Here is a 19,078-nt window from a genome sequence, read left to right on the forward strand (position 1 = left end):
TCATATAACTCTCTGAAGGGGCTCCTGCAGCTTCAAATTGCGCTACAATCCGTAGCAGGGAACTAATGAACTTCTGTCAAATGAGCTCTTCAACGAGACTATAATCCTTTTAGTTCAGCGACGATGACCAAACCTGAACAAAGTTGATTCGCCACTCGAATTGTAGCACCGTGCAAGAGGAGGAGCACAGCCATCCGTAAAAGTTCTTGTGGGTCCGTGTGTGTGTGTGTGTGTGTGTGTGTGTGTGTGTATGGAAACAGGCTTTGAAAGCGAGGCGAGGCGAGTGTGACAGCTCGCAAGACCCCGAACTCCGCCTTGCTCCCCTCTTTACCAGCCTACCTCACGACGTAATTGCGTTTTCACTTACTCCAGAGTAAATCTTATGGCAGTTATGTAGTGTACATAGGACCAGATATCTCGGTAATTCTTGTGTTAACTATGATGAATATTACGCTTGCATGATCCTCACACCAGGCACATTTCTGGGCCTGAATCAATCTTTAGTATTAACATTGCTGACCATAACTATGTAATAATTTGTATTGTCAGTCATTGGCGGCATATAACTGCATGTCTAACCTATTCTAACACCACTTAGGGAAATGTGAACTTCAGACACACGTAATTCCTAGAGTTTCAGAGTGTATGTACGTGTGTGGGTTGTCTAGTGGTCACAGACCTGTCGGCCAGCAAGGGCTGATTGAATTAACCCACAAGCACGGAAACCCCCCCCTCCCCCCACGAACTTTTATGAGTGACTGTACAGTAATGCCCAATATATATATATATATATATATATATATATATATATATATATATATATATATATATATATATATATATATGTATATATATATATATATATATATATATATATATATATATATATATATATATATATATTGACGTAATTCATGACGTATGAGGAAGTATAATGATAAGCAACCAGTATCATGGTCACAACATAGCAGGCGTGTTACCAGTATCATGGACCCAACTCAGCAGGCGTGTTGTGGTGCCAGTATCATGGTCACAACACAGCAGGTGTGTTGTGGTGCCAGTATCATGGTCACAACACAGCAGGTGTGTTACGGTACCAGTATCATGGTCACAACACAGCAGGTGTGTTGTGGTGCCAGTATCATGGTCACAACACAGCAGGCGTGTTGTGGTGCCAGTATCATGGTCATAACACAGCAGGTGTGTTGTGGTGCCAGTATCATGGTCACAACACAGCAGGGCAGCAGCCTTGCTCGGTCTATCAAAGCTCAGTTAACGTTGTAACTTCACCTTTAACACAGCACAGAACACCCTGTATAACCCGAGCTATATCCCAGTGGTCGTATTGCTAATCATGGTGGTTGCATCACTATACCTAGGTGGTCGTATCGCTATATCCCTCTGGTCGTAACGATATACCCCGGTGGTCGTGGTGCGATGAGTTGTCTTACCGCTGAACCACTTGTACCTCAGTACGACCCAGGTTGTACCCCTACACTAGGATGGTCTTACCGCTAAACCACTGTAGTCGTACTTGTGTACTTCTGTACCACGCTAGTCTTACTCCCACACACCAGGATTGACCTCCATTATCCTAGGCTTGATGAGGCTATCACCGCTGTCATACCATTCGTTAACAGACGACGACGTAGCCTAGCCGAGCTGACTTTTCACTGGCGGTGTATCCACAAGCAGGTAGGGTCCGTCAACGCCATGCTTTTAGCTAAACACCATAAGCATTACTCAGTTAACTCAAATCATCACACTTTCTCTCGGTGAAAGCATACTTGACTCTACAGATAATTACTTTGCGATCATGGGAAGCAGAAATATAAGCAAAATGACTCAGGAGAAGAGGAACATGTCATGGTCTGCGACAAGCAGCAGCAGAAGAGCGATCAAAGCAAGAGTGATGATATGAAGATTTGGAAAAAGATAGAAGTTGTATTCCTTGATGACCTCCGCTATGCGGACAGCACAGCTGGAGTCATCCCGGCTGGTAAACTAGAACTGGTGCCAAGGGAAGACTAGTGTAAAAGCTGTGCAAAGAAGAACATTGATCCTTCCGTGAGTGAACAGAGTTGGCATTTCAAGGGGGCGTAGGGATGAACACACAGTTAAAAGTAACAGAAACAAGATTGAGCTGAGAACCCTTAGCAAGACGAAACATTGTGTTTATTTGCAGTGAAATGACAAACAAAATTCCTGAATTCATAGGTAGAGCTTTAGGACAAAAGAATAAGAAAGCAATTCCTATAAATCACAATGCATTGGTGCGTCCCCACCCTGAACATATTGCGTTTAGTTTTGGTCGTCATGCCTAAAAGAAAAAAAAAATGGGACAACGAAGAGAGTACAGCGGCGAGCCTTCAAAGATGATTCCCAGACTGAGGAACAAATCCTGAGACAACTGAAAGTTATATCTATTTAGCTTAGAAACGAGAAGGTTAAAAGTTGATCTTACACAGGTATTCCAAATTATGTGTGTGTATATATATATATATATATATATATATATATATATATATATATATATATATATATATATATGCCAAAACAATATATAAAACTGCAAAGTAAACAAAATGGTGCACTCAGAACAATCGCTAGCTGCTTAGCAACCACAGACATTCAACACATACAACGAAACATATATATATATATATATATATATATATATATATATATATATATATATATATATATATATATATATATATATCCTCCCTCCCATCCCCTCCCCAACAGATATGACAGTAACAAACACGTACGCACCGAAAGGACCCTAAAGCAATAATTAAACGCCCTCCCATCCCATTCTTAACATCACATATACCCGTCTGAAACTGCATTCCCCAGACTTATAAGAGCATTTCTTTGCATTTCAATAGCCTCTCAAGCATTACAAACGTGAGTGAACATATCACATAATCTGTCATACTGAATATGCATTTCCCAGACTGATGATATTAAAAGTTTCCAGTTTAGTTGTCTTGCAATCAGCCCCACAAAGACATACATCACCACACTTCTTGACCAACCGTCCTGCTTGTTGGTCATGGGTAAAGAGATCCCCGAGCTGGATGTAATGGTAAATGTATCAGTACTTTGGCAGATATAGAATACATATCCTACCACAATACGTACACCTGTTGTTAAAGTTTATTCTAAAATCGATTCCTTGTTTGTATGAACAACAATATATCCAGAACTTTTCATACTGTCTGTATTTAAGTAAGCTTCCATGTTGTTCAGAGTTGTGTTAAAATCAATTTCCCTCATTAAACATTAAAATTCTAACTTGAATTCCCAAACCCTGCAACAATTTACATATTCATATGGCTGTTGCTGGCGATTTTTCACGTCCATGATTGTGGAAAGTTTGTAATGAGTTGCTAGTTTCACGTTCTCTTCTGCTTTTACACTGTAGCACCAGAAGACAAACTGCAATTTGAACGTTTTAAACAATCTTTTAAAGGTAGCATTATATGAGACGTAGAATATTACTGCAAGAAGAATGATTTCGCTGATGTTTGACAGCCTTTGACAAAATTAAACATTTTTAGTAGTTATCCCATATGAAAAATGAAGAAAATGAGTTCAAGGCAAGTAACGTTTTCTTTTATTGATTTTTTTGCTTGGTAAACTTTGGCATATACTTCCTTTCATATAAAACCTTCATATTTACTTTGAAACGTTTAGAGTTTCATAACTTAAGATTTAGCGTAAATACCAATAGAATCTGCATTCTTCAATGACCCATTTCATTAGAATATTGTTTCTTTGTACATGAATTACAGGAATATGCTTCCCTTGCCTGTGTATCTCTAGTTAACAGTATAATCAACGATAGCAGTACATACAGTTACAGTTTTTGAAGATACTTTTACCTAAGGCAGGTGGCCAAGTTATGCTCAGTGTTAGAGAGACTATATGTAACCTGGTTACATAGAACTGATCTCGACGCAAGCGACCCACTGTATACCAAATTTGAACAATATTGTTTACGTGTAGCGATGAGTATATTCAATCCTCTTTGTGATAAAAGCATAAACCCCACTTGATGACAATTCTAACTACATTTTCATTAGGAAGTGCTTCTGCTAATCTAGCTATACAATTGAAATGAGGGTAAGAAACTTCAAGCAAATGCACGATGGCCGCAGTTACTGTTGGTATCGAACAACCGTTTCTAACAATTTTGTTATAAATGATGATGCTAGATACAAAGGTCAGTATAATGCAGTGTGGGCGTGTACGGTCTTAGAATAATTTTGAACATCAAAAGATGATGTGTAAGTGTTCAGTTAGTTATAGCTTGACGTTGACGGCCTTGGTAACCCTAGCAGTTGATAGGTTTTATGCCTGAATAATCAACAAACGAAAGAAACTAGTTCTCTTATATCAAATAAGACACATACTCATATTACTAGCAAAGGATATGTTGTGGAATCATGAGAGAGTTGGTCTGAATATGAAATACTTCATCTAAAATATCAATGCAGCTCTATCGCATGAAGTTCTACTTAATGCAGTATCTTAGTATTCACACAGGAGAGGAACCAAATAAATGTTCACTTTCTTAGAAGTCCTTTCCACAGAGAAAACTTTAGTAAACCACATGACTATTCATACAGGAGAGAAGCCATATGAATGTTCATAGGGACATATGACCTCCCACAAGGGTCACTTAGTGCTGCAAACAGTTATTCACACAGGAGAGAGGCCATATGAATGTTCACACTGCTAAAAGACCTCCTCCGGATTTTTTTTTTTAGAACCAAATGAATATTCATCAAGAGAAAAACAATATCAATTATTACATTGCCAAAGACCTAGAGAAGTAATTTGTGCCTCTGGATTTATGGCTTTTTCTTCTTTTCCTGTTGCATGTGGCATTATTACCTTATGGTCTGGGTCCGCCAGTTCCTTTGATAGGTTATCTTTTCTTTGCTGGGTAACCTGTAGCTTCTTTAGAAGATCAGCAATTCTTTTTCACCTCCTGTAAAGTGCTTGTCTTCCTCTTTCTACCCTAGGCATTTTGTGCTTTTTTCTTGCTTGTCTGGTGCATATTTGGAGCAACAAAGTGGTCATGTCGTTTACACATTCTTCCTCTGTTTCGGTACTCAGCAGGGTTTCTCATTGTGTTGTAGACGTCTCTTTGATCTTATCTTCCCTGTCTATTTGTTTACTATTACAAGTGAAGTTACTGAAAACATCTCTACTGTTTCGTGTGTTCTTACGACTAGGTGGTTTAGCACCCAAGCTGGTTATTACCTTATTCAGGATATGAACAGAGTATAGTGTGTTTGAGAGGGTAATATCACATATTAGGTCCACATCATTTGTGAATATTGTTAAGAATGTTCCTTCCTCTGGTTTTGTTGTTGTTGATTTAGGGAGAACTTTTGACATAGTCTGAATAACTTTCTTTTTTGTAACTGTTGGTCCGAGCTGCTTTCAGTGTCAGTATTTTCCACTACAATGTTATTTCATGCCTGTCTCTGTTTAATATAACGTAGTTTAAAATCTCCTAAGACAGTTATGTTTGGAACTAGGTTTCCATGGAGGTGAGATATGATTCTATCTTATTTGTTCCATAAATTCATGAGGCTTTGCACCAGGTGAGTGAAAGATGTGCTTAATGCTAACAGTCGGTATTATATAGACACATATCTAAGGTTTTAGTGACTCATGTTTGTCAAAGTCAGGCATAAGAATGATGAACAAGACAGGTGCAAGTCCAGTTCCTTAGGGAACTGAGCTTTTACTATGAAGGGCATTGGAGATGGCATGGTTTACAACTACATATTGTATTCTATTAGGTTTATAGGCCCATTATCCTATTTTTCTGGATATCCCCATTCTTTTGCATTTAATGTGCTATGACACCATCACATTTGTCAAATTCTTTTGCAAAGTCTGCATGAATCACTTCAGCATATTCTTTTTTTTCCAAAGCTTTAACAATCCTGCCATAAATGGTAAAGTGTTTGTGGTTCGTGGTTCTTGGGTCTGGCACCAAGCCTGTCATAAAAATGTTTTGCATGGTCAAAACAGGAAAGCAGTGACAAATTTTGCCTATGACAAAGCCATCCAGTTTACATAAACATTCACTCGAGGTTGCACCATGAGTGAAGAGTCAACATTGGCGAGGCTTTGCCACTGAGAGTGCAAATGAGTCAAGGAGATTCTCACTTTAAAGGACTTCACATTTTCCTGCTATAGGAAATTGCACAGACTTGGGCTGTGGGAGCCTCTGGAAAGAAAGCCATAGTAATACCAGAGAACTTTCATAGAAATTGGCCCTGGGATAATTATATCCCAGTAGTCCTGTTTTGATGAAACATAAGACCAGAAATCCTGATACGTATGGAGTATGCTCTCACATCTGGGGTGCTTCTAGCTCGGCATCCTTATTTCAGCAAGTTACTAAAGAGGTCAGGTTACTTATAAAGATTTAATGAATTATGTTTTCATTGTATACCATATAGCTCAAGGCGAGGCAATTGCTCTCGGTACCCTGCTACACCTTTGATGTTTTTCATAATGTCAAACATGGCATGGGCAAAGCATGCCCCAATTGAGGCTATCTTGGGTGAAAGAAAAAGCAATACGAAAGAGAAGGAATCAATCAGGACTCTGTAAGTGTCTATAAACCTAACCCTTAGAGGAAAAATTGATAGGAATAAGGAAAGGCAAAAGAAAGAAGAGAATTCCACGGCTTAGCTATTTGAGGGAAGGAGAAGGCATCATACTAGCCAATCCTGTGTATCAGAGATATTGTCATAAATGAGATATTATGGAAAGGTGAGATTTGTGTGTTTGATGGCTGCAAATGTTTCTGCATATGAATATGAATTCTGGTGCCAATTCATAACTCCAACTCAGTGATGAGCCACAGGTGGCCCTTTCATTTTTCAGCAGGAAAATGAATGAGTAAATAAAGATACAGAAATGAACATAGTTTTATTTGCTGCTCATAATAGCTCATCACATCATTTGAGGAATGTAGAAATAATCCAATTGCATAAATTCAAAATTCTTTTGTTTCAATACCAGTCATTTCATAAGAAATCTTCAGTCACAAAACCTTAATCTTAAACATTAAAGTAAGGTGTAGTTCTTTATAGCAAGTGAATTTCTCTGATCTGCCATCATCAATATGACTGTAGTTTGAACTTGCATGTAATGGCCATTCATACTGAAATCTGATGACTAAACCATATTTCATATCATTCATCAGCTCTTAATATACAGAAAATACTTGAACAGTGCTATGTTGAAGGACAGCTGAGATTTCCCCATTATGTATGATACATCAGGTTCGCCTTAAAGCCATACACTCTATAAAACCTTGAATATGCACTCTATAAAACCTTTAATGCTCCTAGATAAAATTATGTATCATATGTATATAATTAAAACTCCACAGAAAAGTTAACAGATTTCATATCGACTGATTCATTACTTCCATTATTCAAGGAAAGATTCATACAATACAGCCATGATTACCAGTGTAAAAATGGTGCCACTTTTTACACAGCACAGTATAAAGAGTATCAGTGCAGATCAGCACAACTTACAGAAGCTATTTCTTCCATATTTTTCTCAGTTCATTGATCCCATGGTGAAGGCAGGTTTCTACACATCTTCCAGTTTGGCAAAATACTGTTGTAATTTTCATGTATTAAGTACACATTTATGGATAAGTTAGTGAGGCTGTACTACTTTAGATAAGCTGGGTAACCAGGTTCACAAACAGAATCCAAGCAAATGAATGTCACCTCACTCAGGATGAAATAGTGAAAATCAGATGTAATTCTCAAATACTGTACTGATAATGGAAAATACTGTACTGATAATGGAAAATACTGTACTGATAATGGAAAATTTTACAATTTTGAACTGGTCTTTCACATATATCTTATAATCAGACCATCAAGGTGCAAATAATGATAACATATGAAAATGATTTGAGACCTTTACCAAGATTCATAAGACATATCAAATTTCAGCAATAAAATTTAAACTTGTGATTCTCATACTCTAGTATTTGGCTTTAACCTTACTGCATCATTTTTTCTTAAAGCTATGCTGAAGAATATAAAGAGATTCATAAAAACTTATTTTACCAATATCAATGTAAGGGACAATACATGTCTTATTACTCAATTGGATATGTCTTTTGAATATTTCCAAAATGAAGAGTAATGCATTTAAAGTGTATGAGTATGTATATTACTGACTAGAAAATAACATAGAATAATGTTAAATAAAATCCTATTTACACTTTTATATACAGCAAAATATCAGTAATCACTTAAGACCATCTTACAAAAGGAAACTGACAGCTTTGTAAATATTTCTACCTTATTGAAATTTGAGATCATATTTAGCTGCACTCTTATAGATTTTGAAAGGATATACCAAGTCTTTTGTTATTTGAACTCAACAGTAAACTGTGTGTTACACTAGAAATGGATGACAAATCTAATGTAAATGTTCACTAACCAAAAGCAACGTTAGCTTTGAGATTCATTCAATATGCTGGTCATATCATTAAGGCCATTTGAAATGGCATCTGTGCAAAGAAAACTGCTATGTTACAGTTTAGTTTACTTTTGTAAAGTCCTGCATGTGCAAAGCCTCTCTCTCTCTCTCTCTCTCTCTCTCTCTCTCTCTCTCTCTCTCTCTCTCTCTCTCTCTCTCTCTCTCTCTCTCTGTATATTTATATTCATTCAAAATTACACCATGACTAATTTCTATAGAAGAGTTCTGGTGTTATTCAAGACCCTTCTCTTAAGACTTCTACAGATCAAGATTGCACTACTTTCAATAGAAGGAAAATGTAATTTCTTTTAGAGTGATAAGTTCTTTGTCAAAACTGTACTGCCTGTGATTCAACCTTACCAAAGGTGACTTTCACTCATTGTGGAACCTCTTCCAGCTGAAGCCAGGCAACACATATCCTTGTACATATATAAAAGTTACTGGACTCCACTTCCTTGAGGTTACACTGCAAGTTTAAAGTCACCTTTGGTAAGGCTGCATCAGAAATTGGTCCTAGCACTACATTGCCATGGTGAAGGTGAAGGTTTGTAAAGGCTTTAGGAAAACAGGAAATGATATGGGTGGGAAGAGGATTGTGAAAGTTAGTCATCTTGAAAAAAAGAAGCTTGTGCGAAAAGATAACAGGAGTGATCGAATGTAGAATAGCAAAAGGTGAGATAAAATGAAGCTATGGGAAAGGGTGAAAAGTAGGAAGTGATTAGGAAAGCATTGCTTAATTGTGCAAGAGAAGTGTGCTGCATGTAGAAAACAGGTGAAATGGTGAGAAAAAGTAGTGATTGGATGAGGAACTTAAGTTACTAAAGAAAAAGAAAATGTAAGTGATTCAGAGATGTACAAGAGAAAGCAGCAAGAGGTTGAGAGGAAAGTCCAGGGGCTGAAAAAGAGGGCAGAGATGAGATGAATGAGTATTAGCAAACCTCAGGGAGAATGAGAAAATGTTTTGGACGATAGTTGAGAAAAATAAGAAAACACATGGGAACATTGGTGAAGGGCACAAATGGAGAAGTGGTGAAAGGCAGAAATGGAGAAGTGGTGAAAGGCAGAAATGAGATGAAGAGAAGATGGAGTGTATGCTGAAAGGTTGCTAAACATGTTCAGTAAAATGGTGGCAGATAAGGGATACTTGAAAGTGGAAGTGAGCAAAGTAAGTTAATGGTAAGTGGTTTGTTGAAAAAAAAAAAAGGAATCTTATGAAGCCTTACATAAGATGAAGTGCAGTAAAGTAACTGGAGTGGATGGTATTGTAGTTAACTTTCTTAAGAAAGGGAGTGACTGTGTTATTGACTGGTTAGGTAGAGTATCATAAGTATTCCTATTAGTAAGGTGACTGAGCATTGGCAGAATGTCTGTATAGGTGCCACTGTATAAAGGCAAGGGAGATAAAAGAGTATGTTTGAATTAGAGAAATATAAGTTTGTTGAGTGTAGTTGAGAGGATGTATGGAAGAGTGGTGATTGAGATCATGGTGGCATGCACAGAACATCAAATTGGGGAAAGAAAATGTGGTTTCAGAAGTGGTACAAGATCGATCAAGTGTGTGCGAGAAATACTTCAAGAAACAGGAATTGTATGTGGCATTTGTGGATCCAGAAACCACATAATAGAGGTGATAGAGATGCTCTACGGAAAGTGTTACAAATATACAGTGTGGGAGAAAACCTATAAGGAGCAATAAGGATTTATCAAGATAGTGGTGTGTGTATGATTATGTAGGGTGAAAGGGTGAGTGGTTCCATATAAAGGAGGCTATGTGGCAGGAATGTGTGATGTCACATTGGTTGTTCATTGTTTACGGATTGGGTGGAGAGGGTAGTGAATGCAAGGGTCTTGGAGAGAGGAGTAGGAATATGGTCTGCTGGGATGGAAAGGCCTGGGAAGGAAGTCTGTTATTTGTTTGCTGATGACATGGCAGTGGTAGCAGATTCAAGTGAAAAGCTGCAAAAGCTGGTGTCTTAAGTCTGGGAGTGTCTGAGAGGAAGGAGTTGAGAGTAGATATGAACAAAAGTAATTTATATATATTTACTGAAAAAATTATCTAAACATATAAACAATCTAAACATAAAGCAAACATGAAGTTTAATGTTTATTTCAGGAACATATACACTGTTTACTATTTGAATCTTTTACATATTACAGTAATCCAGTACATGTAAAACATATCAGTATTGCACACAATTTGCCAATGGTTCAAAAGAAAATACCTCATTATCTTTTAGTATTTGTAAAGACAACACTATACAGGTACATATAGAAATATAATGTTTTCCATCACTGTCATTGCTAACTGGTCATAATGATAACTAAATGGATCTTTTAGTTAATTTGCAAGCACTTTTACTATCAGTATTAGATTTACTCTAAAACTTGTAACTGAGGACCATTTTTTAAAAAAACATTAAGAAAAGTCATTAAGAAATTGCTTATTAATTGTTGCAGTGTCCTTATTGTTTTCATTGTAGTCTTAGAATTGAATATTAAATATTTTTTCAATATGTAAATTTACAAAGAAGCCTCCAGAATAAAAAACTTTACTATCTTGGGTACAGCTGCAGTGTTATGATATGGAAAAAAATTAAGGGTTCTCCCTTTCCCATAATATTGGCTCTTTGACAACATCTATATTGCAGTAAATTAATAGTCTTTTACATGTTTCCATATCTAATAATACCCTTCAGATTTACTCTTTTTCTAAATCTCTGTCTTTGATCATCTCCTTTCTGCTGTTGTTATATTGCAGCAAGTCAAAAGTTTAATTACTTATAAGTGGATTGAGTCATAGTAAGTGTTCGGTGTTTACACTGTTGCCTTTGCACACACTAGTAAATAGCGAAATGCTTCCTGCTCCCTATAACCATATGCCTGAAATGGCTTAAAACAGCTCTGTAGGTTTACTGTGTCTGGCACAGTACATGACAAATATTTTGCCTTCAGTTTCATCCCTTGTTACTCCCGTCTCCCCCACAAAAAATTGAAAGCTGGATTCAAAGTTACTGAACATTATCACCTTCTTGGTGAATTTAATTCACTACACATATTAATCTTGTGTTCCCATCAAAACTGATTTATATAGGCACAACCTATTGATTAAATATTCATTATAGTACATTCATATTGTCTATCAGAAATGCTGAAAGCTTTTTGCTAAAAGACATTAGAAAGGAGAGAAATTTACAATGATGAATATTCCGCAGGTTTATAGATCATTCCTTTAGTCCTCAGTAAGTCTGTATCTTGTCATCTTATCCAATGTCAGTCAGCTGAGTCACAGTATTAAGAGCAAATACCAGAGTTGCTTTTATCTTTTTATATGCAAGTACTAGATTACATCAAATGTAACTTTATGATCTGTATATCCAGAGATACTTTTATCATATAACTTGCTTGGGTATCAGTGTGATGTACAAAATGTTCTTCATAAGTAAGGCGCAAAGAACATATATCGTATAAAACTTGTGTACTTATACAAAATAAATATATTCCTAAAGTATAGGTAGTAAAGTGATGTGCATTTCAAGGATTCTTTATATAATAATAGAAATAGAAAAGCACTGTAACTTTTCAGTATATATAAAATAGTGATTGCTGCCTTCTTCAGCTCAAGATCACCCAACTCCTTTTACTGTAAACATTACAAACCTACAGTGTAGTTACAAATGAGAAAGATATTTCCATTAAGACCTCACTAAGAACAGCCCTTTCTCACTATATAACAAAGTATAAAAAGAATTGGTATAAAAAAGGCTTACTGTAAAACATACTGTAAAGGTGGAGTCATATTGCTGCTCTTCATCAGCCTGTGTAGGGTGAGGAATCCGTATGTCCTGAAGACACAGTTTATCTTCTTGGATAAGCCAATGTCAATTAACACCCTGGTCAGTTGAGGTTCATATGATAAAGTCCTTTGCCTTGATGACCCCACCATGGCAGCTCATCCCTTGGTCTTTAAATTCCAAAGCTAGTTCTGTAACTGCTCAGCCATGGAATTCATATATGGAGTAAAAAAGAAAAAGTTTGTGCTAATATTAAAATTGATAATTTTCCTAATTATACATTTTCTTTCATTTCAGTAAAATCTCTCATGTAAATATTGTCATAAACTGAATATCTGACCAGAGTTCCTAAAAAGAGTATCATTTCTTTAATATGTATATGTCAATACAATATGAAGAAAACTTACAAAAAATGGTTTAAAAAATCATATATTCCTCATATCATTCTGAAGTTTGGCTGCAGGAGTAATTATACATCATCCTTTAATGTCACCTTCACAGCATTTGGAGAGTAGATGGAGACTCCTTTTGTTTCTTCAGGTGGCATATCATTAAGCCCAGCAGTTTCTTCATCTTTAGAGGCTGTAAATTAAATACATTAACAGCATATATTGTTTATAAGACTTTTCATTCTCCCAACTTGCAGAAATATTTCAAATGTATACCATAAGATTAAGTCTTTAGTTCTGAACTTCATTTATTTGTAGAAATATTTGAAGAGTACACTAAAAGTTAGAATATTTAGTTAAAACCCACGAGTGTTGCTTCAGCAAACCCTCAAAATGCACAATTGAACTATAACCATATTGATAATGTGGTGGTTCTGTAGTCATCAATGAGAAACCTGCTGAATTATCTGATTTATGAAAATAATACTGTATTATGATTAAGTTTTTCATTGAATATTCTATGCATGTCCTATTAAGAGGAAAGTTAATGGGAACACTCAACTACTTTAGCGATACAACACTTTAACTACCTAGGAAATAAATACAGAACTCCTATACACACATGTAAAGGCAAGCATGGAAATTATTGCATAGACTGCACATTGTTGTGCCAGTCTCTGGCTTCACACTAGGGGATTTCAATGAGCAAAATCCCTAGCTGACTTTCAGGCTATCCTGCTTGTTGCATCTGTAATATGCTAATACAATAATGATTATCTGTCTGCAACCTAATATATATTGTGGATGGTCCATTTACTTTCATGGGAATATTCTTCTCACACAATTAATGAAAATACTTCTAACAAAAGAAAGTCATCTACAAACCAATAATGATGTTCATGCTCCTTATTCAAAAAGGTAAAAAGAGTTTATATTGTTGTAAGAAAACTTCTTAGGGATTGTGCATCAACTTGGGTAAGTCTTTTACTTCTGTAGACAAAAAATCAATGAATGAAATAGCATTTTTATTACACTAATTTTCTGTTTTCAAATTCACATCAATAAAGTGAGACACAAAGCCTTTGTAGTGCATTGGTCAGCACTGCATCCCACTGATTCCAGGAGACCAGCCTGAATAAGGCAGCTGGCTCACAGCCAATCCAGCTGTTCATCCTTCCTTTTAGGATTGGTCAACATAGGGGTTTCTGGTGTAAGGTGCAGTGGGTAAACGTTTACCTACTTTTAATTGCCTATCTATATGGGTAGGGAGTTTTACACTTATGGAACCCCATCTCTTGAACATTTTCTACTATCATACAGCTTCTTAAATCTGTACATGTTGCCTGCTTTAATCATGTCCATTCATCCATTACTCTTAAATAATAAAAAAAAGCTTCTCTACATCTTTTTTAATAGGTTTCTTGCTTAAATAAATACCACATCTTTCAGTTGCTTCATCTCTACATCTTTTGAAGAAATGTTCACTATCCATGACATCAATCTGGTTTAGAATTTATAATAGGTCACCCCTCACTCTACTCTCTTCCAAGGTGGGCAAATTCAAAGCCTCTAACCTTTCCCTGTAACTCAGCTTTCTTAGTTATAGTAACATTGTTGGTGACCTCCTCCTGGCTGCCTTCTTTGTCAACTGTGTTTCATGACCAAATTTGAGGAGCATATTCAAGTTTTTGCCATAATTAGGATATGGACAGCTTGCTAAATATCAACTTATCCATATACCTGAAAGCTATTCTGATATTTTTTAGCAGACAGTTTGTCTCTTTAACTATTCTCCTACTTTGGACTCTAGCAACAGGTCAGGGATAACATCAACAAACACGGCTTTTCACACACAGAATCCTGAAGCAAATTTCCCCTCTTCTTACTACCTTTTATCACTTCAGTCTTCAGTATCCAAAATCTTTAAAATACTGATCCAAATCAGAATTGAGAAAAATATTGCAATCTTAATTACTCAGCATGATTCTTAGACTCAATCATACAACTACAACACAAAACTTACACAACCTATCCTAGATGGCTTCAGCCAACCATATACCCATTCCTGTACATCATTAGTTGAACAAACATCAACAAAGCACTGTCCCCTGGCACACGTTCACACAAAAGATATTTGACATCATTCTCCACAACAATGGAAAAAAAGGATTGATCAACTTCAAAGCTGTTTGTCAAGCCAGTCACTCAAAAAGGCTTCACCTCTAATACTGGTAAGCTCTACAATGGAGTTCTCCAAGGGGCAGTTCTTTCTCTAAAGCTCTTCAGTCTCTTCATATGCAGACGACCATACAATCACAGCATAGTACCCTGACATCATAGAAGCAACAATATACATGCAATATTACATTACACATGTACATAACTTGTACATGAATTCTATCTCCAAATATTTTTCACATAACTTCAAAAGAAACGCTTTGTCTACCTATACTCTCCACTCTTGGAGCCATATTACTCCTCCCCTGTCTGAAGCTCTGTGTATGCCACCTCCCACTGTCACCACTCTCCCATACAACTTGCCAGGTACAGTACACTCGAAGTTAAATCTCCATAATTCAAGCATTCACTTTTATCGCCTTTCCTTTATGCAGTAGCATTAAACAGGCATTCTTCCAATTCTTATACACATCACACTGGTTGATGCATACTCTGAATGCTGACTAAACAATCGGTAACACTGTCATGCTCTTTCTTGAAAATTTCAACTGCAACCCCATCCATCTCAGAACCTTTACCATACTTCATCTTATGCAGGGCTTTCACCACCATATGTCTCTTCACAACTCTCGCACTCCACATACCTCCTATTATCAAACATCCTGCATTTGCCACTCTAACATCTAACATAATCATCAGTCATTAAAGATATTCATGAAGAAGTTATAGAAATATCTTTAAAATATCAGCAGTCGCTTTCTTACATTCTTTAATCATATACTGTATTTTTATTAATTCAATGTACAATTACCCAATGACCTCTTTCTAAGAAAGTCCAAGTATTACTCAGAACCTCTTTGTAAGGCTCCTGCAGCCTAATTCTGTGTTACTTCCCATAGCAGGGAAGTTTGATCTCCTCTGGAGTGATGTGTTATTTAACGAGAATGCGCTCCCAATGATACAACCTTGTCAAAGGTGATTGTATGCTTTTGGTCAAGCCTCATGTAGGTGAGTCCAGTAACATGTATATACATACACATGTATATACATACATGTCCACACACGCAAATATACATATACATATATATACACACACAGACACATACATATATACACATGTACATAATTCATACTGTCTGCCTTTATTCATTCCCATCGCCACCCCGCCACACATGAAATAACAACCCCCTCCCTCCTCATGTGCGCGAGGTAGCACTAGAAAAAGACAACAAAGGCCACATTCATTCACACTCGGTCTCTAGCTGTCATGTAATAATGCACTGAAACCACAGCTCCCTTTCCACATCCAGGCCCTACAGAACTTTCCATGGTTTACCCCAGACACTTCACATGCCCTGGTTCAACCCATTGACAGCACGTCGACCCCAGTATACCACATCATTCCAATTCACTCTATTCCTTGCACGCCTCTCACCCTCCTGCATGTTCAGGCCCCGATCACTCAAAATCTTTTTCACTCCATCTTTCCACCTCCAATTTGGTCTCCCCCTTCTCCTCGTTCCCTCCACCTCCAACACATATATCCCCTTGGTCAATCTTTCCTCACTCATTCTCTCCATGTGACCAAACCATTTCAAAACACCCTCCTCTGCTCTCTCAACCACACTCTTTTTATTACCACATATCTCTCTTACCCTATTATTACTTATTCGATCAAACCACCTCACACCACATATTGTCCTCAAACATCTCATTTCCAGCACATCCACCCTCCTCTGCACAACTCTATCCATAGCCCATGCCTCACAACCATATAACATTGTTGGAAGCACTATTCCTTCAAACATACCCATTTTTGCTTTCCGAGATGATGTTCTCGACTTCCAGACATTCTTCAATACTCCCAGAACTTTTGCCCCCTCCCCCACCCTATGATTCACTTCCGCTTCCATGGTTCCATCCTCTACCAAATCCACTCCCAGATATGTAAAACACTTCACTTCCTCCAGTTTTTCTCCATTTAGGCTTACCTCCCAACTGACATGTCCCTCAACCCTACTTTACCTAACAACCTTGCTCTTATTCACATTTGCTCTCGGCTTTCTCTTTTCACACACTTTACCAAACTTAGTCACCAGCTTCTGCAGTTTCTCACATGAATCAGCCACCAGCGCTGTATCATCAGCGAACAACAACTGACTCACTTCCCAAGCTCTCTCATCCCCAACAGACTGCATGCTTGCCCCTCTTTCCAAACCTCTTGCATTCACCTCCCTAACAACCCCATCCATAAATAAATTAAACAACCACGGAGACATCACACACCCCTGCCGCAAACCTACATTCACTGAGAACCAATCACTTTCCTCTCTTCCTACACATACACATGCCTTACATCCTCGATAACAACTTTTCACTGCTTCTAACAACTTGCCTCTCACACCATATATTCTTATTTATTCATTTATTTATCTATTTTACTTTCTTGCTGTCTCCCTCATTAGCAAGGTAGCGCAAGGAAACAGACGGAAGAATGGCCCAACCCACCCACATTCACATGTATAAATATACACATCCACACACGCACATATACATACCTATACATTTCAACATATACATATATATACATACACAGACAAATACATATATACACATGTACACAATTTATACTTGCTGCCTTTATTCATTCCCGTCGCCATCCCATCACACATGAAATGACACCCCCCGCATGCGTGCAAGATAGCACTAGGAAAAGACAAAAAGGCCACATTCGTTCACATTCAGTCTCCAGCTGTCATGTATAATGCACCAAAACCACAGCTTCCTCTCCATATCCAGGCCCCACAAAACTTTCCATGGTTTACCCCAGATGCTTCACATGCCCTGGTTCAATCCATTGACATGTCGACCCCAGTATACCACATCATTCCAATTTACTCTATTTCTTGCACGCCTTTCACCCTCCTGCATGCTCAGGCCCCGATCGCTCAAAATCTTTTTCACTCCATCTTACCACCTCCAATTTGGTCTCCCACTTCTCGTTCCCTCCACCTCTGACGCGTATATCCTCTTTATCCCCAGGGATTATATACATATATTATTCCTGGGTAGGGGAAAAGCATTCTACTTCTATATTCCCTGTGTGTCATAGGATGCAAGTAAAGGTGACAGGAGTGGGGGGACTGGAAATCCCCCCTTCTCATTCTCATTTCAATTTCAGAAAGAAGGAACAGAGGAGGGGCCAAGCAAGGAGAGTTCATCCTCCTCAAAGGCTCAGGCTAGGGTGTCTAAATATGTGTGGATGTAACCAACGTGAAACAAGGAGATATTGGTAGTATGTTTGAGGAAAGACACCTGGATGCTTTGGCTGTGAAGGGAACCAAGATAAAGGGAAAGAAAGATTTGGAAATGTATTATGAGTAAAGTCAGTGGCTGGTGAGAAGAGAAAAGCTAAGGAAAGGGCAGCCCTGCTCCTGAAGGAGTTCTGTTATTTAGATGTTGGGAAGCAACTGCATAATCTTTAATGAGTGTTGGATTTAGATTTTTCAAGATGTGGCCAAGCTTAAGTCACAGAGCAAAGTGTGGCTCCTGATAATAAACAAGGACAACAGCAACAGACTAAACATTCCTTAAATGTCTGCCATGCTATGTGTCAAAAAAAAAAAAAAAATCCATGTTAGCTATATAAAAAGTAAAGCACAGCAGCCCTGCATTTTTCAAGAGATTGTAAAAGAATTTTTTGTCTGGTTTCCCTATGCAAGGCAAAATTCTTATCAGGAAGATTATACCACTTTGTATGACTACCCACAGAGAAAATTCTATGTAGAGTCTCATTAAGCATATGTAACTTATATTAGTAGGGATGAGCATTTCTCCTTCAATTCCTGATCTAAGGCTAATTATAAGATATCACTATTTGTTTCTGGATTATCTATATGAAAATTTCCCACTAAGTAGTCTTTACATAATTCTAATAATTTACAGTACTTTAGGGTATCAAATAAATCTCAGCAATTAAAAGTGATTTCTGTAAGCACCAAGTTCTTAGAAACAGAATAAGCTACATAGCATTCTTGCAGTTGTACTAATTTGGTGAGATGGATCTAGCAATATTTTTTTCATATACTGTTTTACTAAGTAAAGCATAATGAAGGGATAGTTTAAGCCACTTGTTACACATTCTTTACCTCTTCTACTTAAAGCATG

At 37.3% G+C, this 19,078-nt stretch overlaps 2 protein-coding genes across 3 annotated transcripts in view; one reads left to right on the forward strand and one right to left on the reverse strand.

Moving 5' to 3' along the window:
- LOC139749365 (uncharacterized) overlaps nt 1-19,078 on the forward strand; it is a 492,874-nt gene that overhangs the window by 29,555 nt on the left and 444,241 nt on the right. The gene's annotated exons all lie outside the window — the stretch shown is intronic.
- The window catches only part of LOC139749366 (uncharacterized), a 64,693-nt gene continuing 52,570 nt past the window's right edge, over nt 6,956-19,078 (reverse strand). The window contains exons 4-5 of the mRNA XM_071663132.1: nt 12,752-12,926; nt 6,956-12,541 (exon numbers count right to left, since the gene is read on the reverse strand). Of these exons, the coding sequence (XP_071519233.1) occupies nt 12,814-12,926 (113 nt within the window). The 3' untranslated portion in view covers nt 6,956-12,541; nt 12,752-12,813. The remainder of the gene's footprint in view (nt 12,542-12,751; nt 12,927-19,078) is intronic.

This window comes from Panulirus ornatus, chromosome 7 (assembly GCF_036320965.1).
Source record: "Panulirus ornatus isolate Po-2019 chromosome 7, ASM3632096v1, whole genome shotgun sequence".
In the NCBI taxonomy this organism is placed as follows: domain Eukaryota; kingdom Metazoa; phylum Arthropoda; class Malacostraca; order Decapoda; family Palinuridae; genus Panulirus; species Panulirus ornatus.